A 25,974-nucleotide genomic window follows, 5' to 3' on the forward strand; every position below is an offset into this window, starting at 1 on the left:
CCCGGGACCATATTATTCAAGACAGAAAATATTCAGCCCCAGAGCCTCCCCTGGGGAGGGGAGGGGAAGGAGGTGGAGTGGGAGGAGGTGGATCCAGGGAGGAAGAAGCGAGAAATCCGCCCCCGGGAAACAGCTCGGCGCGGCAGCGGAACGAGGCACTTCTGTCACTTGGCGGTCGCGGGCGCCCGAGCGCGGCCCCGGCCCGGCCCGGCGAGGCGAGGGGAGAGTCCGGCGGCCGCCGCCCCGCCCCACGCCCTCCCGCGGCGGCCGAGAGCCCGGGGCCGGCCGGGGCAGGTCGCGGCGGTGCCTGGGAGCGGCCGGCCGGGGGCGGCGGCGGCCTCGGAGCGCGGCGGCGGCGGCGGAGGACAGCGCCGGCTCGTCCTCCCGCTCGGTCCGGTGCGCGCCGGGCGTGAGGGGCGCGCCGTCCGGGGGCCGGCCGGCTTGGTGCGGATCTACTCGCCGCGCTTTCTCCGGTGCGTGTCTGCTTTATTTTCCGCCTCGGCCGACGGGGCGCAGGGCCGGCGGGCGGGTGGAGAGGGAGAGCCGGGCTCGCCGCTGGCTCCCTCCCTTCCCGCCACCCCGGGCCAGCCCGCCCCGGCGCTGGCGCGGGGCCGGAGGGAGCGGCGGCGGGCGCCCGGCGGGGGCGGAGGGGCTGCGCCCGCGTGTGCGGAGCGAGGGAAGGCCGGCGGGAGGAGGGAAGGGCACAAAGGCCGGCGGCGGGCGCCGGGGTCCCGCCGGCCGGCCGTGGAGGAGGGGCGGCTCCCGTCCGCTCATGAATATTAACCGAGCCTGCGGCCTAGAGCGTACCGGCTGGGCCCGGCGCCCGGCCAGCGTCCCCGCCGCCGCTCGCCGCCGCGCTTCGGAAGCCGGGCCAGGCGGGGCGCGCAGGGTGAGCCCCCTCGCTTTGGGCCTTTCCCCCGGGTGTCCCCGTTCGTTTTGGAAAGTACATATTTGGGCCGCCCTTCCCGGGAGATCGAGATCCCCGACCCGCCTCTGGAAGGGGCGGAGGAAATAGTGGTCGGTGGGTGGTGGTTTTCTTTTTCCTATTTTTTTTTTTTCCCTAGGTGGCCACGGGGAACGGGGAAGACCGTGTCGAGGCGTAGTTTGCGGCGCGGCAACTAAATAAAAGTGGCCGGGGCTGCGGCTTCATTTCTGTAGCTCCGGAATAATGCCCCGGAGAGGGAGTCCCTCCTGCCGCCGCGCGCACCTCCCCGCCCGGCCCCGCGCCGTCGCCACCCAGCCCCGCCGCGGGCCAAGGAAAACAGCCGCCTCCTCGGGGACACCGGCGGGCAGGGGCGGAGGGCGGAGGGCGGGCGCCCCGGGTGCCCCAGGCCGCCTGGAGACGCCGGCCGAGCCGCCAGTCGCGTCCGAGCAGGGCTTTTTGTTTTTATTTTGGGGAGCTGGGGAGATGGCGGGGAGCAAGGAGGGCTTTTGAAAAAGGATTATCCCATTTTAGTCCCGCGGGGAGCAAACGTCCCTTAAGTCTGCTTATCCGGGTGATGCAGAAGAACACAGACTCCCTCTCCTCTGCCCAGAAAATACATTAATTAAAATGCACTTGAAAAGGGAACGGTTTTTCTTGACGGCTGCACAACGGCCGGGCATGTTTGAGGCAACCACCGTGCAGTTCTGATGTTTAGCTTTTTTTTTTTTTCCCCCTGATTTATAGGATTTTTCCCCCTTTTTCTTTCTCTTTTTGTATGGGAAGATTCTTTCATCTTTCATACTTCATCAGCATGGACCGAATTATCTTTCCATGTGTTGGAAAGGCGAGCTTGGGGTAGGCATGTGAGCAAGGCTAAGGTCAGTGTATGGAGAATGTTCATGCCCTTTAACTTTTCCCTCTTCTAGGAAAGATCTCTTTGGGAGAGACTGCACGACGCGCTCGCCTTGCTCTTGGACTTGGGAGGAGCGCTAGGAAGAAGGGGACCGCTTTCTAGCCGCCGAGGAGACCTCACTTCTTTGTTTTTTATGTCTGGAGAAATGGACGAAGACGGTGAAGTCAGTTGAAGTCCGAAGAAATAATCATCAGGGCATTTCGAAGGCGCTTCATCAAAACCTTCATTCCCTGGCGCTTTACTTGTCTCACCGGCACTGCACCTTCTAGGAGCCTGGTGTGGAATTCTTACCCTTTGGGTGTCTGGTGGCATTTCCCCCCCAATGTGGACTCCCATGGGTTGGTCCCTTCTTTGTAATTTGAAATGAAATGATGGCCACACGTCGGACTGGTCTGCCGGAGGGAGATGGTGACAACAAGCTCAAGGCCTGCGGGTCCCCCGCCTGTGAGGTAAGCGCAGAGGCAGCATTCTTGTGTAGCCCGCAGTGACCTGTGTCTGTGAGGTGTCCTGCCAGTGGGGGGTCAGTTGCCCCCGGGCCTAAGAAGAGGTTTGTGGGGCTTTGGACTGAATGGTGGGAGTGCCCCAGCTTGACCGGTAGGGAGGTGAAGCCTTGCCCATTTTTGTTTCGAGGAACTTCCAGTGATTCTTCTGCAAGGACGTTTTCCTTACTTAACTTTGAAATGTCCCCGTCTTGGTCATCTCAGGGCATGGAATTCTCCCTTTTTAGGTGGCTGGGAATACTACAAGCTTCTGTTTTCCTACAGTTCCCATTCTCCAGTATTTTTGGAGCTGGGCTGGTTAGGGGGTGCTTTGTACCTTTCGTGTGTGTATCCAAGGTTTGCTCTGGAGGTGGAGAGAGGGCATCTGTCTGGAATGCTTGTTGCTCCTGGACCACCATCTCTCTCCGACACTGATGCTGTTGCTGTGGATCTCTGCTTTGGGTAGAGAAATAAGTCTCTTCCCGTGGACAGTTTAGTTTAGGCACAGCTTTGGAAGACTGCTTAATGGAGCTGTAATTCCAGCTCCCTTAAAAATGTCTTGCCTTTCCTGTTCTTTTATTTATTCCCTTCCTTTCACTGCTCAAAAGTCCTGTGAGTGTCAGCCTGAGCTGTCAGGTGGGTGGCTCTGCCTTCAGACCAGCATCTTTGGAAGGGCCCAGAAGATTTTACACCAGGCTTTCTGAAGTTTTTTGAGCAAGCAGGAGAGAAATAGAAAATCCATTGATCTGTGGCACCCCTATGCCCTGTTGCCTCTCCTATCTTTTTTCCTCCTTATATTTGGAGTTTAATTCTATAATGGCTCCTTTGTGTTTACTTTGTTATTGATGGTTTCTGTAATTTGCTGGCTAAACATACTGAATACTGTTTTCCTTTAAATTTTGCTTTTGAGCTGCCTGTATTTTTAAGGAAAGGTTGAAGATTACTTTAGATAACAGTAACATCCCCCAATGAGCCATCACTCTCATTGTTTATTTTGTGCTTGTGTTACGTTTTAACTTCATGGTCATTGAAACAGGGTCTAGTTCTCAGTGTGTGATTTTTGGCATCTTAATAAAAATGAGTCAGAAGTTAAGTTTTTGTTCATAAAGCAGGCAGAGGAACTTGCTTCATGCAGCTTACTTCATACTGCATTAGAAAGTTTATGCAGAAATCAGTGAGGTAGGTACAGTGTGCCATTACTGTACAGTTTATTAGAACTATAGGTTTACAGTTAGAAACAGTGTTTTACTTTTTGACACTTATAAACACCTGCTTACAGGTAAAAACGTGATTAAGTATAACACCACAATTCTCCGATCATGGTGAACCATAATAACTCCTTTTGGAAGGCCTACCTACAACTTAGTGATCGCTTAATGTGTATTGTAGTTCCATAATGATAGGTACTGTGGTCTTAAAGCCTTATTTGTCATTGACTTGTGAGTACCTTAGTTAGCATGCTATTTGCGTTGTATTTGCAAGAACTAATGTTATTTGACTTTTTTTGAGGGGGTCATTTAAGGGATATCCCGGAAACCAAGAATTTATAATAGACACATCTTGTCCTTGGCTAGAAGGCAGTGTTTCCAGTTGCAAACTTGGCTTTTATTAACAATGACAATTATGTATTTTTTTTAAGGGCTGTGAAATTTGCTTTCATTTGGACCTTACTGCTGGCATAGCCGTAGTATTTCTAGTTTGGGAGCCAAGAAAACACTGTATTGTCTGTATTTTGCTCATTTAGAGACTATCTACAGTAGTTGGGTTTGGTAATAAACTGTGGTGTTGCTTGGCTTTTTAAAGAATAGGCAGATAGTTTGCTTGGATTCTATGTGGAAATAGAAATAAAGGGGCTGTATGCTGTCGGAAAACATTTTAAAATCTCAGCGTGAGGAGTGAGGGGAACTTGTATTTGCTGGCTCTGTTTAGTTGTGTCTTATTGATGCTTCTGATGCACATTAAATCTTGTGAATATTTATTAGTAATAAAAAGAGTTGCCACTGGAATACTTTGGGTATCAATTTTGGGTTGACAGATATTTAAGTCTTTGAATACTGCACTTAATTTTTGTGCTTAATTTTATTAGAATTACATTCTAGAGTAGCACTGACATTCTTTTTAAAATTTTAAAAACCAATAGCTAAAAAACTAACAAACAAAAAACCGATTGCTATGTTCCTAAATGTGTACTTGAATAATAAATTTGTGTGTGCTTTTACCTACCCAAGAAACGAGAGTACATATCTTAATATTAATGGTATTAGCCAAAACTAACTTTGTAGCACAGAAAAAATCAATGTAGTGAATTAAAGGAGTCCCTGTTTTATGCCTTATCTAATTGGCTAATTCCACCTGCTGTGAATAAGGTCTATTGTTTTGTTGAAAAACAATCAGAAATTTCTTGTTTATATTAAGTGTTAGAATCTAATTGTGTTGCTATGTGAATGTAGGCACCACCTCCCAAGACTATATTGGAAGGGTCAAAAACAAACAAATAACAAACAGTCCTCGTCAAATAAAGAATTATGACACTTCAGTAAAATATATCTTGACATTATACAGTAAGGATAGCATAGTTGTGTTCACACAAAATGATATACTTTTCACATCTAAATATGTATTTTTGAAAATTGGTTTCACTCACTGAGCCAGATAAGTGTTTTTTGGGGGGGGCGTGTGTGTGTGTTGTGCACGCATGTGTACAGGCTGATCTGTGACACCTAGCCTTGCATAACTTTGCTCACAAAATCACTTTGTATAGACTCTGAATCCTCTGTGGTATTTTCACCCCTTTTCACATCATATAGTGTTTCTTCTTTATGGTTCGACTTGCTCGCTCTTTCTCTCTCTCTCTCTCTCTCTTTCTTTCTTCAAAGCTTTCTAGGCCACATTATTTTTCCCACTTCTAACATTTATTTCATTTTTAATCTCTTCTCCACAGGATTGTACACGTGTTTAGCACTTTCACTGTCTACTGTTAGAACAAACCTATTTACTCATGCTAATTAACTTAGTTCATTTTATGTTTTGCTTCTTCACCGAGGCTAAAATGATCCTGTGACTGAAACGTATTATAAGCTGATGAAAAATATTTGTTAGTTGATTTTGGAACAGTGTAAATAATAAAATAAGGCATTTTCTGTGCGCGAATTCATTCACGTAAAAATTCATACTTTTGCTCTTCTTTCTGGAGTACTGTACACTTTGCTTTTATCCCAGACTTCCTTGTTCCTTCTCAGGCTCTCTCTCCCTCCATCTGTCTCTCTTTCTCGCTCTCTCTTTAGGCTTCTTATTCCTCTGCAGCCTCTTTCTTGTTGGTTTTTACAGGAGCCAGGCCTTTCCATTCCTCTACTCTTTTCTCACTCCCTAGGTTTCATTTTACACCCTCCCAGGGCTTTAATCTACATGCCCGTGATTCCTAATTTACAACTGTATCTCAGATTTTATGGCTGCTCTCTAGACCTAGATAGCCAATTGCCTATTTAGCATACAGTTTTTTTTTTTTTTTGGATAGTCTACAGGCTGTTCAAACTCAACAGATTCTGCCCTGACCACCAACCTGCCCTCCCCCCGACTCCCTTCTCTTGGTGAGCAGTACTGCTAGGTACCTATCTGTCCAAGTCAAAAGCCAGGCTACAGTCCTTGACCCCTCTCTCTCTTTCTTCCTCCTGTCAAAGTCCTACATTCCGAATCCCACTGCCACTCCCTGAGTTCAGATTAGCTGCATCTCAGCGATGAATCATGGACCAGGCTTCCTAACTAGCGTCCCAGGCTCCCAGCCTTGCCCCCTTCCAGCTCTCCGATCTGCCGTAACCAGAGCGCTCCTCCTGAAATAGAAAGCTGATCATTGCATTCCCTGGCCTAAAACAGTTTTCTGGCTTCCCATTGCCTTTGGAATAAGGCTCAAACTCCTGAGAGAAGTCTGAGAGGACTTCTGGCCCGCCCTTTTCCTATGGCATCTGTGACCTCTCTCTGTACTTCCTGTACTGTCAGTACCAACCCCCCCCCCCCCCCCCCCCGCAAGGGCATCACAATGTCTCTCTCTTTACTTCAGGTCCTTATAAATCCTGTTTTCTCCCAGCCTTCCTTCCATTCTCCCCTCCTCCACTTCCACCCCTCCCTGGCTGATTTTTACTATCATTCTGGTCTTTTCTTCAACATCACTCAGGAGAGCTTTCCCTGACCTTCCAAGACTGGATTAATTGGCTCTGCTGCCTTATCCTCAAACACCCTCCCTGTACTTATCAGGAAGAGCACTTACTAGTTTATTTATCTATATTCCCCTGGATTGCAAGTCCCATGAAAACAGGGACCATGTTTGTCTCTACAGTGAGTGGCGCATAGTAGGTGCTCAATAAATATATGTCAAAATAGCCAATGAACATAGCGGGAAAGGCTTTAGTTTTCTATTAACCGTTCATTTAGATCCCAGCACACTGTACCGTCTTGATGGTCCTCCTGCCTCACTGTCCCCTCCTTCTCAGCCTTGGAAGTTTCCTCAGCCCCTTGACCTACTAAGTCTTCCTATACCTCAGGGCTCCATTTGACCCTCTTTTCTTCTCTCCAGACTCAGTTTCATGGTTTTAAATATCAGGTATAAACTGATCATTCATACATACATGTACACATGTATTTGTGTGCGTGTGTGTCTCTCCACCCTGGCCTCTCCCTTGAATTCAGATGCCCACATCTAGCTGACCTGCCCACTCTGAACCTCCACTCGAGTGTGGAGAAGCCACATCCCAAACCAAATTCCTCCTTATCTACAGCCCCTCCCCCTGCCCACCCAGCTTCCCCGTTTGCTCCTTCCACAGTCTCCCTCGTCTTAAGCAATAGCAATCCCACCCTCTCAGGCGGAGTCTTGGGAGTGATCTTTGATCCCTCTTTTTCTCTCTCGTGCATCACCTGCAATTCTGGCCACCGGCCTCTCAGCTTAGCCCTTGCCAGTCTGCAGTCTGTCCCCACAGTCATCCCGGTGGACCTTTTAGAAGTCAGGTCCTGGCACTCCTTTGCTTCGGCTCCTCTACTGGCTTCTCATCTCCTTCAGGATGAAAGGCCGAAGTTCTCAGAGTGCCTGCAGACCCCTGGACAGCCTCCCGTCTCCTCCCCGAGCTCACCTCCCGGGCGCTCCCCCCTTCTGCGGACACACGAGCCCAGCATGCCCCAGAGCCTTCCCGCTGTGTTCCATCTCCTTGGGACACTGTCCCCCAGGTGTCTGCAGGGCCTGCTTCCTTGTCTCCTCCAGATTTGCTTAGAAGTCACCTTCTGGGAGGATCTTCCCTCCGCTGCTCCCCATGACACAACCTGCCCTCCTTCCTCACTTCATTTTTTTTCCCTGTCACTTACTCTCCATCTGACGTGCTCCTCCATTTGATTTTGCTTATTGATTTGGACAGATGATGTACGTAAGTGTTAAGAGTACAGTTTGTTTTGTTCACCTGGTATTTCTTGTGTCTGGAAGGGAGTCTAGCACATGGTAGGCCCTCAGATATTTTTTTTGAATGAATGAATGAAGACCTAAGGAAAATTTCCAAAATGTTCTTGAGTTTGCATCTAGGTAATTTAGATTATATAACGATGTGTAGTGTGAATTGTAGGTTCTTCTTTAGACCTCCACTTCCATTGGGATGGCTGTTCACATTTTTCTTTGCATCTTTCTTACCTTTGGGAAGCTGGTAACCGAGTAACAGTAACCAAGGCAGTGTGTAGTAAAAATGTATGAAATACTTTGTGCTAAGGTGAGATAATGGTAATGAACAGACCAGGGGAGGGGAATCAAACTGGTGGCGAAACTATGGAAAGGTAATAGGGTCATCCCTCAGGATCCACAGGGCATTGGTTCCCACCCAGTGGATGCCAGAATCCTCAGATGCTCAAGTCCCTTATATAAAATGGGGTAGTATTTGCATATACCCTTACACATCCTCCCTTATACTTTAAATCATCTCTTGATTACTTATAACACCTAATACAATGTAAGTGGTATGTAAATAGTTGCTAGTGTGCAGCAAATTCAAGTTTTGCTTTTTGGAACTTTCTGGAAAAATTTTTTCCTAATATTTTTGATCCTTCATTGGTTGAATGCACAGGTGCAATACCTTTAGATACAGTGGGCCAACTGTATGTCTGATGTTTTCTTTCTTAAAACAATTGGCCAGTATAGGAATCTTCCTTACGTTTTTAATTTTTTTAATGTCATGAATATTTCACTGTAAGTTAAAAAATGATCACAACATTGACTATGGCAAAATGTTAACAGTTGTTAATTCTGGATGGGGAGAATAGCAGAATTATATTATTTTTGTATTTTCTCTTTTTTTGTTTAATTCCAAAGTTACAATAAAAAGACAGCATTTACAGGTTTAAAAAATAGGTAATATGTTACCAGTCTTGTGAAAATCAGGTTTCTAGCGAACCTACCTATGCTGCTTAAAATAATACTTAGACACTTTTTGAAAAGGATACACGTTACTCAAAACATTTTTTTAAAAACATGTTTTCTTCAGTGGAGGATTCATTGCAGGCTAGCAATAATAGTACAGTATAACATAACACTGTTATTTAATTTGAAACGTGTGTTCCTTCATATACTTGAATCTAAATGGCAGAATACCATTGTATGTTAAAAGCTTTACACTGCAAATTAAGGTTAAAAGTATAGCCTGTTGGCATTAAGAAGAGCGGCAGCAGCAGAGGTCTGGGTTTGGAGGTACTGAGTGGAACCCATCTCAAGATAAGAGCCATCAACAAAATGAGTACCCAGATCTAAGAAGATTCCTCCACACATTGTTAGTGTTTTGTAGCATTCATTTCTTCCAAGTGAAACATTTTATGAAGTCCTTGTGCCTTGCTTACAGAATCTCTAGTCCCTTCCTCATTTCTTTAGTCATTACCAGATCACATAATCTGGTACAAACGTGATACTCAGTTTCTTTTGTTCTTTGCTTTGTGAAGGGACCCGTCATCTTATTATATTTAACAACATGATGATTTAAGTATCGGCAGTGCTGGATGTAGATGCCCAGATGCTGTTATCGAATGCAGCTATTTTCTATTACAGAAAGACCATATGGTAGGCACTTGTTTTTCTTTCTGGTTGATGTGATTAGATTAGTAAAATGAAAGGTTATTGGACTTAGATTGTCCTAGTATTTATTTAATTTTAATTGACCGTAAGGAATTAAGTGTGTTAAAAATATTACGAGCCGTCGATATATTCTGTTGGCTTGCAGTAGGAAGATGTCTTCACTCAAAAGCTCAGTTTTGGATTGCTTCTACCAAAAGAGTTTTTTAGTTTAAGTTGTCGTATTTTTTAAAAAACTGAGTATTGTGCAGATAGTTTATTTCACAACAAAATCTGGAAGATGGCCTTTTGTACCTCGAAGATAATCTGAAGACAAATGGATATACTGTACTATAGGTTTAAGAAACTTAGTGTGATGGAAATTGGTTTTTTATAAGTCCTCTATTTTCTAGTTATTTATTAATATGGAAAAAAATCCACCATGTAGATTTGTGAATAAGAGAATAGATTTAAAACCCAAATTTGATATTTCTGAAATATTCATCTATTTTAGGGAAAGTTTTTAGGCAGACCAGAAAAACTGTTATTATCAACAAATGGCGAGTTAAAGAATTTATTTATTTTTCCTTAGACCAGCTCCTGTTGAACCTTCCTTCTATTGGATACTGGGTGTGTTCTTGATTCAGACTTGGTTACTTATTGCCTTTTCCCCTTGTTGCTTATCTCTGTTCTGAATAGACACCTGGCATAGTTATGAGCAGTAGTCTGCTTATAATCCCACAAGTTCTTTTTCCTTCTTATAACCTAATGAAGACGTAGCCTCTCGACTTGAACTCTGGTTCACTGCATTCATCTTTAATAGATCTTGACAGGACTTATTTTCTTGAGAACCTTCTGATTTTTCTCCCTCCTTAGAATGGAGAATATCCTTAAATATCAGAATCTAGAAAACTGGATTTATGATTACATTTCTTCTGGATATGTCTTAGCTACTGTGATCTTGGGGATTAACAGGCACCTTTTTTTTTTTTTTTTTCCTTAACCTTAAGATATCTAGATATCTTTAATCCCCAGTATTTTCCTAATAAACACAGATTCTGTATTTAAGAGAAGTTGTGTTAGCTAGATCAGTGAGACCTACTTTCTCCTTTGGGTTCTACATATTGGCTTCTGGAAACATTACATACCTAGTGAATGTGAGGAGGAGGAAGTACTCTGGGCACCCAGTTTAAATCAGATCTTTATTATAATGCTTTTAGGAAACTAAAAATATTTCAGTTTACTTATTTTTCATTTAATACTATATTATAGACACCCTTCTCTGCTTATAAGGGAGATATATATATATATGTGTGTGTGTGTATATATATATACACACACACACATATATATATATCCACACACACACACACACACACACACATATATGTCAATTTTATAGACAGAGGAAAAGAAACTCTTAAAAAGCACTATGCAAAGATATCTTCAGGGATTGTAATATGGAAGAGAGATTAGATTTATTTTGTGTGGCTGTAAAAGGCAGAACTAGGATCAGCAGATAGACAGATGGGCCAATTTCCAGAATTCAGAAGAAAATTTTTTGTTAAATTAGGAGTTAATCGGAATAGAATGAGTTCTTTGCACAGGTGGGATGACCTTCAGTTACGGGCCTCCAGAGAGGATTCCTGCTTTGGTAGGAATTTATTATTTTATTTTATTTTATTTTTTAAATTAATTAATTTATTTTTGGCTGCGTTGGGTCTTCATTGCTGCACGCAGGCTTTCTCTAGTTGCGGCGAGCGGGGGCTACTCTTCGTTGCAGTGCGCGGGCTTCTCATTGCGGTGGCCTCTCTTGTTGCAGAGCACAGGCTCTAGGTGCGCAGGCTCAGTAGTTGTGGCTCGCAGGCTCTAGAGCGCAGGCTCAGTAGTTGTGGCGCACGGGCTTAGTTGCTCTGCGGCATGTGGGATCTTCCTGGACCAGGGCTCGAGCCCGTGTCCCCTGCATTGGCAGGCGGATTCTTAACCACTGTGCCACCAGGGAAGCCCTGGTAGGAATTTAAATCAGGCAAATCTGGACGATCATTAAGAATCACTTGGACAGCCTTTCAAACTACAGATTCATGTCCCCACCATTAAGTTAACCAATCAGAATCCTTGGGGATGAGAACCCAAAACCTTAGCTTTTAAAAAAGTCCCTTGGTGATCTTCTGAATTTGAGAACAACAGAACAAAATGATATTCAAGGTCTAGGTTCTTATGGCAGCCTGGTTTCAGAATTATTCTGACCAAATTGAAATCAATGTAAAGAAAAACAAAAATATGGGGAAAAAATTTAAATGACTGTAAATCAGTGACATTTTCAAGCTTAAAATTATAATTATTTTCTTCTAATTGTAATTAAATGTATTTCTTTTTTTAAAATTAATTAATTAATTAATTTTTGGCTGCATTGGGTCTTCGTTGCTGCACGCGGGTTTTCTCTAGTTGCGGTGAGCAGGGGCTACTCTTTGTTGTGGTGCACGGGCTTCTCATTGCGGTGGCTTCTCTTGTTGTGGAGCACAGGCTCGAGGTGTGCGGCTTCAGTAGTTGTGGCACGCAGGCTTCAGTAGTTGTGGTTCACGGGCTTAGTTGCTTCGTGGCATGTGGGATCTTCCCGGACCAGGGCTTGAACCCCTGCATTGGCAGGTAGATTCTTAACCACTGTGCCACCAGGGAAGTCCCTCTACATGTCATTAATATAACAAAATAATATTCTTTTCAAATAAAGTAAATGTTATGTCAAAAGAGCACTTTAAAATTCTACAGTAATAGGTGTTACACTTTTTTGTATGTATGTTATACTTTAATCAAAAGTTAAATATTTTAAAGTGATAGAACTCTGACTTTGGTTATATAAAAGCTATTGCTACTTTTTAGATTTATTATAAAAGTAATTTGTTTCATGTCATTTCTAGAAGGGCATATTTTCTTTAAGCAAATAACTGTTAGGGTGATTTCTTTGGCATCTTGTAATCATTTGTTTATACCAACTCTTTTATCAAGAATAGGAAAAGTTACTGTAAAAGAAAAAGATATATTTCTATCTTTACCTAAGTATACATTGTGAAGGGTTTCAAAAATCATTCTAACATAAATAATAATAAACTAATCATTAACAAAATAATTTCTCTTTACACACCCTTCTTCATTTAACAGCAACAGTTACTCTATCTGTTCACTGAATCCATCTTGTCTTTTAATCTCACTGATTGTGAGATGCATTGGCTACTGTGCTGCAAAGACAATGTAAACTAGTGTCCAACTGCCAATTCTGCAAAAGAAGCAGGGTTTCTTAACGTCCGTGAAAGTGATGTTGCAGAAGGAGCAAAGTCACTGACAAAGAGGCTGAGTGAGACCAGTGAACAGATGCAGAAAGCATCATCAAGGTTGATAGGTATCTCAAAAGGGAATGATTTGAATTCTAGGGATTAAGAGAAGCTTTTGAGAAAACTGATGTCCTTGAGGGCAGTTGCAAGTATGGGGAAGTGACATTTTCTTCTAAGAAGTGATGTTTAGTTTGGACCCAATGCCTTAAGCTCTGTTTGCCAAGAGACCTTAAAAAGTGGGTGTGAATCTAGAAGGAATAGCAGCAGTGAACAGATTTCTCTTGTGCTTTCTTTTTCTAAGTAGAGACAGTGTGGCTGAGAGTGAATAGAAAATCCTAGCTTCTCTAATTGACTTAGAAATAAAGCTGTTAAAACAGAGGTCCAGTAGTGTCTTGAAAGGCACTGCTGTTGTAATAGTTCTTAGATGCAAAGATACTTCAGAGTTTGAATATTTTAGATGCCTTCATTTCTTTTTTTAAAAATTTCTTTATTGAGGTACAATGGACATGTAAAAAGCTGTATATATTTAACATATACAACTCAGTGAATTTGTGGATAAGTATACACCCATGGAACTATCTCCACCATCAAGGCCATAAACAGATTCATTACCTCCCCAAATTTCCTCCCACCCTCTTTATTATTATTGTTGTTGTTATTATTATTGTAACATATATAAAACCTACTTAACATAATCTGCCCCCTTAGCAAATTTTGCGTATACTATACAGTATTGTTAGCTACAGGCACTGTGCTGTAGTGTAAATTTCCAGAATTTATTTATCTTGCATAACTGAAACTTTGTACCCTTTGACCATCACCTCTCCATTTCCCCCACTTCCCAAGCCCTGGCAGTGTACTCTCTGCTTCTATGAGTTTGACTATTTTAGATTCCACATATAAGTGAGATCATACAGTATTTGTCTTTCTGTATCTGGCTTATTTCACTTAGCATAATGCCCTCAAGATCCATCCATGTTGTTGCAAATGGCAGGATTTTCTTCTTTTTTTTAAGGCTGAATAATGTTCTCTTCAAGATCCTGATTTGAATTCCTTTGGATAAGCACCCAAAAGTGGGATAGCAGGATCATATGATAGTTTTTGAGGAACCTCCATATAATGGCTGTACCAATTTACATTCCCACCCACAGTGTGTACAGGGGGTTTCCTTTCTCCACATCCTCACTAACTGCTTGTTATCTTTTGTATTAACGGTTGCCATTCTAAGACGGTGAGGCAATCTCTTTGTGGTTTTGGTTTGCATTTTTCTGTTGATTAGTGAGGTTGAGCACCTTTTCATATACCTATTGGCCATTCATACGTCTTTGTAGAAATGCCTGTTCCCATCTTTTGCTCATTTTTAAATTGGGTTATTTGTTTGTTTGTTTGTTTAGCTGTGTTGATTTCTGACTCTCACTAGTCTTTGCTACCTAAAAGCATGATGATGCCTTAGCAAAATGGGCAATTGATTAAAAATCAGCTTAGTAGGAACAGTTACACTGTAGACTTAGTGGGAGAGACTAGGTACCGTCTTCCTTGGGGGTGTATGAGCCACACTACAATCCCTGCCTGAGGATATTGACAGAGCTTCATAGTTTATGGCTACTAGAACTGCATCTGCTCTAGACCAAGGGTGAATGCAAATTCTCTTCAGTTTAGGAGAGGACCTTGGAAGAAGAATCACTTTTCCCTGTTTAATCCTTGACTACTGCTGCCATTCTTGGCTGTCTTTTTATTTGACCACCATAATCTTTTTATCTAACTCTTACTTTCAAATAAGTTACTGAAACATTGTTTTTGGATCAAGTGGGATCTCTAGGAAAAAGGCAGATATATAAAACCTAAAATATACATATATTCAGGAAGCATAAGGATACCCAAAAACGCATGGCTTAGAAAGTGAATACTGCTTGATTTCTACAAACTACGGTGAAGTGTTCAGCATATATTTGACAGGAAAAAAGTATGTCTTTTCCAGTTGGCTTTGAATTGACAGCAGACAAGACAGGGATCTTTTGGTAGTCTATGAAAAGGATTTTGAACATCAGAAATCAGTCCGTAGGATTAATGAAGAGGGAAAACATAAAATGCCCATATCAGGAGTAAAAGAGGGGGCACCATTCAGAACCTACAGACATTAACAAGATAAAAAGGGAATATCTGAATAACTATATGCCAGTAAATTTGACAACTTAGGTGAAATGGACAAATTCTGCGTAAGTATTCTGATACCAATTCAGAGTTGTGTGTGCGTATGTTAGGTAGGGGCGGTGGTGGTGGGGTTTACCTCACCAGGCGATTCTCCGATACCAGCTGGGTGTCCTACAGTTCAACTTAATTCTGATGCTGTCTACCCGAATATAGAGTCAGATCCCACAGGTTAAGGGCTCAGTCCCACAAGACTGCCCTCCCGCCTCCCCCCGCCCCCTACCACCCGCAACTTCAGCGTCCAGTTGCAAGTTTAGGCTGTCACCTGAGCTTCTAACCTACTGACTGTAGATTGGAGGTTCCAACGATCCCTTCCTTGGGTTCAACTAATTTGCTAGAGTGGTTCACAGAACTCAGAGAAACATTACTTAACTAGATCACAGGTTTTATAATAAAGAGTATAACACAGGAACAGCCGGATAGGAGGGATGCATAGGGCAGGGTGTGGGGAAAAGGTGTGGAGCTTCCACGCCCTCTCCAGGTGCCCCACTCTTCCCAAATCCCCATGTGTTCACCAACCTGGAAGCTTTTCGAACCTCATCCTTTTGAGTTTTTACGGAGGCTTCATTACATCAGCATGATTGATTAAATCATTGGCCACTGGAGGTGGAATCAGCCTCCAGCCCCTCTCCCCTCCCCTGAGGTCGGGATGGGATTCAGTGTTCTGACCCTCTCATCACTTGGTTGGTTGGTTCTCCTGGCAATCAACCCCTGTCCTCAGGTGTGTTCCTGATGTCACCTAATTATCATAACAAAAGACATCACGGTTGCTCTCATCACTTAGGAAATTCCAAGGGTCTTAGGGGCTCTGTGCCAGAAATGGGGATGAAGACCAAATATGTATTTCTTATTATAAATCACACTATCACACCTTGAAAGATACAAATTACCAAAACTGCCACAAGGAGAGATGTAAAAGAAAAAATCTGACTACTGCCATACGTGTTAAAGAAATTGAATTTAGAATTAAAAACCTCCCCACCAAGAAAACTTCAGATCCAGATGGCTGCATTGACATATTCTATCACAGGCTTAAGGAAGAAATCATACCAGTTCTATACAAGCTCAGAAAATAGAGGTGGAGGGAACACTTCCCATCTTCTTTTTATGATGCCAGCATAAGCCTAGTAACAACCAGACAAAACTAGTATAAGAACAGGAATTCAGACCAATAACCCTCATGGTTGTAGACGTAAAAATCCTTAACAGAATGTCAACAAATCAAATCTAGAAATATATGAAAAAGATAATACATCATGATTAAGTTGGAGTTATCCCAGGAATGAAAGATTAGTTTATCATTTTAACATATCAACAACATATTAACCATTTAATATATTAATGGAATAAAGGAGAAATTTTGTATGATCACCTCAATAGATGCAGAAAAAGCATTTGATAAACTTCATAACGTTCATCATAAAGACTCTCAGAAAAGTGGGAATATAAGGAAACTTACCCAGTTTGATCAAGGGGACCTACGAAAAAGCCTACGGCTCTCATGCTTGGTGAAACACTGAGCACTTCACTACTAAAAGCAGGAACAGGGTAAGGATGTCTGCTCTCACCACTCTATTCAGCCTCGTACTGGAGGCCCTACCAAGTGTGGTAAGTCAAGAAAAGAAATAAAAGGAGGAAGGAAAAAGAGAAGGAAGAAATAAAACTCTTTATTTGCAGACAACATGATTGTGCACACACAAAATTGTAAGGAATCTACCAAGAAAACATCCTAGAACTAATAAGTAAATTTTGCAAGGTTGTGGGTTAGAAGACTACAGACAAGAATACAAGGTTAATATACAAAATCAGTGTACTTCTGTATACTAACAACAAACAATTGGGAAATGAAATAGAAAATAATAGCATTATGATTTTAATATTTTAAAGACAACCTGAATAAATTGAGAGATATGCTGTATTTATGGATTGGAAGACTCAATATTATTAAGATGGGACTTCGCCACAAATTGCTGTGTAAATCCAATTCAATCCCATTTAAAATTCTAGCAGAGTTTAAAATTTTTTTTTTGTTAGAAATAGACAAGCTGCTTCTAAAATTTATATGGAAATGCAAAAGACAAAGAGTAGCCAAAACAATAATGAAAAAGAACAAAGTTTGGAGGACTTACAGTACTATTTTATAATACTGACTCAAAGCTACAAAAATCAAGACAGAGTAGAATGGTGTAATGATAGATATATAGAACAATGAAAGAATGGAGAGTTCGGAGACCCATATCTATATGATCGTTTGAATTCAGTGGGGTGAGTTCAAGTGGTGCTGGAACAAAAGTGAACCGCCATCTTTACATCACACGGAACAGTTAACCCCAAATAGATCACTGATGTAAATGCTAAGACAATAAAACTTCTAGCCAAGAACAAAATATACATGGCTTTGAGGGGTAAACAAATATTTCTGAGACAGGGCACAAAAATCACTAACCGGAGAAGGAAAAAGAATTATAAGTTGGACTTCATCCAAATTAAAAACTTCTGCTCTTTGTAAAATACCATTAAGAAAATGAAAAGTTAAACCACATATGGGGAGAAAATATTTGCAAAATATATATCTGATCAAGGACTTGCTTCCAGAATATATTATAAAGAAGTCTTCCAACTCAATAATAATAAGACAACCTAACTTTAAATATGGGCAGAAGTGAACTCCGTAAAAGAAGATATATGAATTACATATAAGCACATGAAAAGATATTCACTAGCACCAATCATCAGGGAAAAAATGCAAATTAAAACTATCAATACAATGAGCTACTGCTATGCTCCCATTGGAATGGCTAAAATTAAGAAGATAAAAAATACCAAGGGTTGTTGAATACGTGGCACAAATGACCTCTTACTCACATATTGCTGATAGGGATGTAAAATGACACAGCCACTTAAGAAAACATGTTGGCGGTTTTCAGAAAGTTAAGCGTACATTTATCGTGTGACCCGCTCCTAGGTATTTACCCAAAGGGCATGAAAACAGTGTCCGCAAAAAGACTTGTATGTGAATGTTCATAACAGCTCTATTCATAATATCCCCAAATTTGAAACAACCCAAATACCCATTAAGAGATGAATGGAAAACAAATTATGGTATGTCCATGTAATGGAATACTACTCACATTTAAAAAGAATGAATTATTGATGTACTCAACAACATGAATGAATCTCAGAACGTTGAGGAAAAGAATCCAGACTTGGCAGAGTATGTAATATATGATTCTACTTATTTAAAATTCCAGAACTGAGTAAACTAACCTATAGTGATAGAGAGCACATCAGTGGTTGCCTGGGCCTGGGCAGGGCTTTGATCGATCGCAAAGAAGCATCAAGGGACTTGGGGTGATAGAAATGTTCTGTACCTTGATTGTGTGGTGGTGATTTTATGGTTGTATACGTTGGTTAGAATTCATTGAACTGTTCATTCTGTTCTATTTTGCTGCCTTATTTGCATCCATTCATTTATTCAACAAAAAGTTATTGAAGGTTTATGACCATGCCAGGAAGTTCCTAGGGGAACTTTTAATTTTTTTTTGGCCTTGCTGCGTGGCTTGTGGGATTTTAGTTCCCCAACCAGGGATCGAACCCAGGCCCTCCGCAGTGGAAGCGCGGACTCCTAATCACTGGACCACCAGGGAATTCCCCCTAGGGGAACAGAGATAGAAAAAAACAGTAGCCTCTGCCGTTATGGAGCTCACCATTAAGGGGGAAGAGACAGATTAGAAAGCTTCAGTTAGGGTATTGTGCGACAACTAAGGATACACGTGTGGCCATGTGAGCATGAGACAGGAGGGTCTAACAGCCTGGAAGAAGAGAGGGAAGATGGTGGCCCTTGAGTGGAGTCTTAAAGGACATGTAGAAATTTCTGAAGCAGGTGGTGGCAGAATGTTACAGGCAGAGAGAACAGTATGGCAAAGGCAAAGTGTGAGAGAATGATTAAGGAGGAAATCCACCAAAAAATTAAGGAAGAATAAGTCATATTAAAATAAACATTTGATAGTCTGTACATTAATTTCCATATAAGACTTTTCTCTGCCATTGCCTCTGAGTAAGGAGTATATATAGTATGAGTAAAACACACAGCTTGGAGTCCGGAACTTATTTTTGCTGCTTTTCTTTCTGGTTCAAACTGTTTTTGATAGATTAAAGTTCTACATAGGGGACCTCTAGTATATTTTGTGCAAGAATCTGATTTTTTATAAAAGCTAGATCTAGCTAGCTGTAATTTTTTACAAAGTCAACCTGTATAATCTGTTAATTCTCACAGGCAAATTGGCCTGAGGACCCTGAGAAACAGTGATATTGGTGATAGTATTTTTTTAAGCTTTCCTTTTTATTTAAAAATTTTTTAAATTTATTTTTAAAATTTTATTATTTATTTTTGGCTGCGTTAGGTCTTTGTTGCTGCGCACAGGCTTTCTCTAGTTGTGGCGAGCAGGGGCTACTCTTCATTGTGGTGCGCGGGCTTCTCATTGCGGTGGCTTCTCTTGTTGCAGAGCACGGGCTCTAGGCGCCCGGGCTTCAGTAGTTGTGGCACGTGGGCTCAGTAGTTGTGACTCGTGGGCTCTAGAGTGCAAGCTCAGTAGTTGTGGCACACGGGCTTAGTTGCTCTGCAGCATGTGGGATCTTCCCAGACCAGGGCTCGAACCTGTGTTCCCTGCATTGGCAGGTGGATTCTTAACCACTGCGCCACCAGGGAAGTCCAAGCTTTCCTTTTTAAAGAGTTAAATCAGATAGTTCTTCTCCTTTTTAAATATCTTAATGTATTCTGGTTTTGTAGCTGCCTTCATTTATTTAATCTTTGCTTCTGCTAATTTCCTTCCTCTACTATTTTATAACCTGTGAAAGTTCTGGGGTCTTATGGTGTGGTTTTGCTTTTCTTTTTTTTAAAATAAATTTATTTATTTATTTATGGCTGCATTGGGTCTTCGTTGTTGGGTGTTCGTTGCTGCGTGCGGGCTTTCTCTAGTTGCGGCGGGCTACTCTTTGTTGCAGTGCCCGGGCTTCAGTAGTTGTGGCTCACGGGCTCTAGAGCGCAGGCTCAATAGTTGTGACGCACGGGTTTAGTTACTTCTGTCATGTGGGATCTTCCCAGGGCTCGAACCCGTGTCCCCTGCATTGGCAGACAGATTCTCAACCACTGTGCCACCGGGGAAGTCCCGGTTTTGCTTTTCCATAGATAATCCGAACAGGCAAGGTCAGGAAAAGAGAATTTGTTTTTGTTAGATTAACTACATATATTTCAATTTGGCTGCCAAGATGGTCTCAGACTCCTCGTAGGGAGAGGCTAGTTGGGTATTTTTGGTCTTAGACTGAAAATACAGGCCATCAGAATAGAGTCCCAATAGCTGGATATAAAAGAGTCATTAAGCCTTTGCAAAGGGTGATGAGGTTGTATAGTTTATACTTTACTTTGCGTAAAATATGTAAATTAGGATAAAAGGTTAGTTAGTAATCATTTGATTTCCGGCATACAATATGTATCTATTTGTCTTCAGTTTTGAGTGTCACATCCTTTTAATATTTTTTATTCCTGTTATAATTTAGGTATTTATGCTTTTGACATTTACTAGCCTTAATATTTATTTAATCTTTTTTTTTTTAATTTATTTTTGGCTGCATTGGGTCTTCTTTGCCGCGCACGGGCTTTCTCTAGTTGCGGCGAGCGGGGGCTTCTCTTCGTTGCAGTGCGCGGGCTTCTCATTGCGGTGGCTTCTCGTTGCGGAGCACGGGCTCTAGGCGCACGGGCTTCAGTAGTTGTGGCACGCGGGCTCAGTAGTTGTGGCTCACGGGCTTAGTTGCTCCGCGGCATGTGGGATCTTCCGGACTAGGGCTGGAACCCGTGTCCCCTGCATTGGCAGGCGTATTCTTAACCACTGCGCCACCAGGAAAGTCCCTATTTAATCTTAATATACCGTTTGTAAGTGCTAGGCTGTAATGTCTGTTTCCTAGAAACACAGTGAAGCAAAGTAGACTTTAGATAATTTTTTAGGGTTTTCAGAGAGAACACTGAACCCTTACTAAGTACCGTAACACTGATTATTTACCTTGTTTAATCCTCAAAACAACTCCATGAGGTGTGTACTATTATTATATTCATTTTAAAGATGTGGAAACTGAGGTACAGAGAGCTTAATTAACTTAACCAAGGTTACACAGCCAGAAGGGGAAGATGGAAATTTAATGGATAAAGTGTTAACATGACCATAGCAGCTTTAGTAGAAGGAAAAAACAAATTTCAGGGAGAAAGTCTCTACTTTGATCTAGATTTACTGGTTTCACCTAGATGGAAATAGTTTGTGTTCATTTAGCTAAGTGATAAACAGTTCAGTGGCAGATTAATAGACAGCTTGAAAATTTTGTCAACCCTCTCTTTTGTCTCTTGACAACCAGGGAACTTGATGACTTGATATCTTTAAAGTGTCAACTTATGGTACACAGATGACTGGCATCTTCTATTGCTTCAGTGTGTTAAATTACTGAGCTAAAGCCATGTGCTGAATTTATTGAGTCTCAGGGATGGTCTTTTAAGACTAAGATTTAGAGGCAAATTTTCTAGAGGTGTTTTAAGTTTCTGCTTATCCTTTCTCTAGAGTGGTAAGTTGGTCATATATAAATATATTTTTCTGAAGAGAGCCTGCAGTTCATTTAAAGTTGAGAGGCTGTAACAGGATTGAAGGTACAGGTGCTTCTCCACGTGATGTCTTACTGTCCCACATGAAACATTTGTTCAGAGCAAATGGCAGGTCCGTTGTCCCCTGAATGTACATGAAGTCTGAAGTGTTTTCATGTTTGTTCATGTTCATTTTGCCTGAAATGCCTTTCCCATGTCTTGTCATTTATGTAAATCCCATACTTCCTTCAAAGTCTGGCTCACATTTTACCTGCTTAGAAAGCTCTCTCTGACCGTAGTGATCGTAGGTGGAGAAGATGTTCCCAGTCCTGGGGAGATGGTCTTGCTCTCTGTAATCTTCTTCCCTTGTTTGTTTCTTCTGGACTCTTGCTGTCCAGTTACCCTTATTTCCAGGGCTGTTTGTGCAGATCTATAATCCACTATCCAAAATCCTTGGGTTTTTCAGAAATCAGAAGTTTTCAGGTTTTAGAAATGTAAGATGATGCAGATTGTGGGATAGCCCGCAGCTATCAGAGTAGTAATTTCTGCTGTAAAATGTATGAATATTCATACTAACACATAAAGGCTTAGAAAGAACATTGTGTCAGGTCAGGGCAGGGCAGGTTTCGCTATTGATGAGTTACAAAAACGTTTTGACTTTCAGAGCTGTTTGAATTTCAGAAGTGTCAGTATAAGATTATCGATATATATTACCTAATTTTTTAGAAGTATAAACTGTGTGTATTGGGAAAATATGACACTATGATTTTTTTTTTCATTCTTTCTCTTTACTTATAGAAATGAATCAGTACCCTGATCAACTTTCAAAGGTGACCTATGTGTGTATTATGTGTGTACATATGTGTATGTATGTATGTGTCTATCTAGTATTAACTGGTAGACGTTTCATTTCTTATTGTAGCTCCAGTTCTCCCAGTTTTGAATAGTGGTAGCCTCTTCAAGCTTTCTCCTGGGTCCTTTACACATGAACCTAATTGTTTTTGGTAGCTTCCTTACTGTCCAGTGTGATTTTCCAGCATATCTTTTATGTATATTTCCTGCTCAAGACCTGGAATCAGCCATTCCTCCAAAGAGCCCTGCTTTTCTTTAGTGGTAGATGATATCCAAGATCATGTCTGGAAGTTAGAGATGTTCATTGCTACTGGGTTGCACTGTGCATGGTCCTTTTCGTACTAACATTTTATTTTGAAATAATGTTAGACCCACAGAAAAGTTGCAAAATAGTACAGAGAGTTCCTTTATATCCTTCATCCAGATTTCCCTACTGTAAACATCTTAAATAACCACAGTACAATAATCAAAATGGGGAAATTAGTATTGCTGCACTGTTATTATTAAATTACACACTGTGTTTAGGAATGATTTGTAAAAGCTTGATCGCAGCTGTGTGTTGAGTCTCCAAGTCCCTTTTTTGGGTCCGAACTTTTGTTTAGTGGTTCTTAACTATTAAGGTGTGTCAGAATCCCCTGAGAACTTCTGAAAATCAGGTGCCTGAAACCCCCTTTTCCCCATCTTCTAGAATTTTTCAGAATCTCAAGATGGGGATAGAATATACGGTGTCAGTGTAGGTATTTAGGGATTTTGCTAGAATCCCATCTGCTCCAAGAGCTTAGTGAGATCATTTGAGGAAAGACGCAATTTGTGTTTTGCCCTCAAGTGGTGTTAATGACCCCCCTAGACCCCAAGATAAAAATTATTCTATCTTAAAGTGATTCGAGTTTTCTGCTTCTAGTGCCAGAGATTCCTATTATACTTAGAACCGTCCTTACATATTTATTAACTCATTCAACAAATATTAGTTGAGCACCTTCTAAGTACCAGGCACTGGGGATACAGCAGTGAAAAAATACAGACATGATCTGGTCCCTGCATTTGTGGATGTACTTGGATGGTGGGAAGTGGGAACAATTGAACCAAGCAATTATAATAGAGCGCAGTGAGTGGAGAAGCGCAGGGAGCTATGAATATACACAGCAGGCAGACCTCCCCTAGTGCAGGGATCAGGGAAAAGCTTCCTGGGGAGATTGTGTTCATGCCAAGTCAGGTAGGAGTTAGCTACGTAGAAAGAAGAGAAGAATGTTCTGGGAACAGCCTTAGTTTCTGAATATGCCCCATGGCTCCAGCTAGGGAGAAGTTCTGATATCTCACTGGAGAGATGTGTACAAGACGAAGGAAGAGAAAAATGTAGAAGTGAACACTACCCTTTACTGGGTCTTTTCAAAGCATTCAAGTTTTCATAGAAATAGCAGCTCTCATTTTTACTCATATTTTATCAGTTTCCATATCACATAAGCTACATAATAACAATACCAAAAGTAAAACTGGCATAAAGAAATTTGTGCAAAAATAAACTGTGTTAAGCCTGAGTCTCGTTTGGTGGGAGCAGTGAGTCTCACTTGGTGGGAACAATGAGTCTCATTTGGTGGGAGGAGAAATGAGTGGCTAGAGAAAATCTTCGCAAACATAAGAGGTGAGCTTGCCATGGGACCAGCCAGCATTCATTCATACAGCGGGAACTGAGAATTCTGGTTTGTCTGGCAGGTATGTTAGGCAGAGGTCAATTAAACCAACATCAACTATACTTATAGTTTGGGGTATAAGATGAGCTCATTGAGAGGGATGAGGAGAGAGAAGAGGGCCAAGGGTACAACATTAGGGACCACCACCAATTAAGGAAAGAGAGAGGCAGACAAACCAGCTAAAGATCTTTAAGAAGAACTGGTTAAAAACAAGCTTTCCAGGAGCCTCACTTTTTAGATTTTGAGGCCTTTGAATCTGACCTTTGTACTTAGACTCTGAGCAGTCTTTTTGAACTCATTTGCCATTGCAGTGTTTTTCAAAGATTCTTTAGGTGGTCCTCTGTGGGCAAGGTCGCAGAAGCAGTGAGGCAGAATGTTTGGGAGACCAGCTAGAGTACAGGAGCAAGCTGATGGGGGTCTCCATATAGGCAGTGACAGTGGGAATGGAAAAGGGACAGATTTACTACAGATTTGACGTGCCAGGAGTTGGTAGCCGGATGTGAGAGATAAGGAAGAGGGAGTCTGGAGGACTCTGGTTTCTGTTTGCCTGACCAAGGGGACGAATGGTGCTGCCATTATGCAAATGAGATGGTACAGAGCTGGGGCAGGTTGTGAAAGGGAAGACCGATTCCATTTTGGACACGTGGTCTAAGGTTTCTAGGTGCATGTGCTTAGCAAGAATTCAGACATGCAGATTTGGAGCTTGGGAGAAAGGGTGGGGCTGAAGAGAGGTTTGGAAGTAATTCATAATTAAAATCATGGGTCTGGAGGATGACATCATCTAGGGATAGTGTGAGACATGAGGTAGAATTCTAATTTAGACAGGAAGGAAGCCCATCTTAAGAATAGTAATAATTATTTATTAGGTGTCTGTTAGATACTGTTTCAAGTACGTTACAGATGTTATTTTATTTCATACTAAAAACTCCATGAGAGCAGGCGTTAAAATTGTCTCCATTTTACAGCTGAATGAGTTGAGGCTCAAAAGTTAAGCCATTGGCTCCCGGTCATACATTTGTAGGTGGCAGTTGACATCTGCTTTCTTACAAGGAAGGAATGGTTAGAGAATAGGAAGAAAACCAGGAGTGGTAATATGGTACCCAGGATGAGAGACATCTAAGGGGTTGTTACAGTGTAAGACATCCTGAGAGATGAAGAGAGGACCAACAGGTACCCTCTGGATTGAGCACAGCATCAGGGTCACTGGTGCTGCCTCAGCCTTGAGTCGTCGGGAGCTGGCTTGTGGGATGCAGTCGGCATGATTGATTTATTATACCACCTCCCTAAGTTGTGATTTCATTGAATGTATAAAGGCTAGCCTGTGATACCCAGAAAGAAGGAAAAAGCAATAATCTTTTTAAAAAGCAAATAATCATAAATATAGAATAAGACTTTTAGGAAAAGACTTTACTTCATGATGTAACAGTGTGAACGCACCAGCGTTTGGAAAGATGATGTTGTTCTGCCAGTGAGCTCTTGCTGCTTGGACAGGAAAAGGAGGGGAAGATCCTATTTGCCGATCGCATCACTGCAGAGCTCCTGTTAACAGCCCTCGGTGCTGACGAGGGCTGAGTCAGAGAAGACGCACAGGCTGCGCTATAGGCAGTCATGGCCCAGTTCAGGATTTTAGACTGCATGATCAACCACAATTGGAGTTTATTGTGCAATCTCTATTGTGCAGGGAGTGGTCAGGTTTGTTGGATATATATATTTGCTTTTTAATTCAAAACTACTGTAATGTATAAAGCAAAAAAAAAAAAAAAAATCAGTGAAAGTGCTGGCTATGAAGTCACTGTCTTCCGGTAACAGTGAAAAAGTAATCTTTAGACTATGACTCTTTATTGAAATACTTGTTTAGCATGGCGTATCTCAAATCTCATCATCTGAATTCCTCTAAA

The 25,974-nt window shown here is 41.8% G+C and overlaps 1 protein-coding gene across 5 annotated transcripts in view; it reads left to right on the forward strand.

The window, feature by feature from the left end:
* The first annotated feature begins 367 nt into the window (after window positions 1-367).
* The window catches only part of ARHGAP21 (Rho GTPase activating protein 21), a 126,011-nt gene continuing 100,404 nt past the window's right edge, over window positions 368-25,974 (forward strand). For 4 of the 5 annotated variants that reach the window (XM_061178590.1, XM_061178604.1, XM_061178611.1 and 1 more), the window contains exons 1-2: window positions 368-473; window positions 1,852-2,287. In XM_061178590.1, the coding sequence (XP_061034573.1) occupies window positions 2,207-2,287 (81 nt within the window). In that variant the 5' untranslated portion in view covers window positions 368-473; window positions 1,852-2,206. Of the gene's footprint in view, window positions 474-794; window positions 890-1,851; window positions 2,288-25,974 lie in introns of those variants that run through there. The other variant, XM_061178596.1, reaches the window with a different exon arrangement.

This window comes from Eubalaena glacialis, chromosome 2, assembly GCF_028564815.1.
Source record: "Eubalaena glacialis isolate mEubGla1 chromosome 2, mEubGla1.1.hap2.+ XY, whole genome shotgun sequence".
NCBI lineage: Eukaryota > Metazoa > Chordata > Mammalia > Artiodactyla > Balaenidae > Eubalaena > Eubalaena glacialis.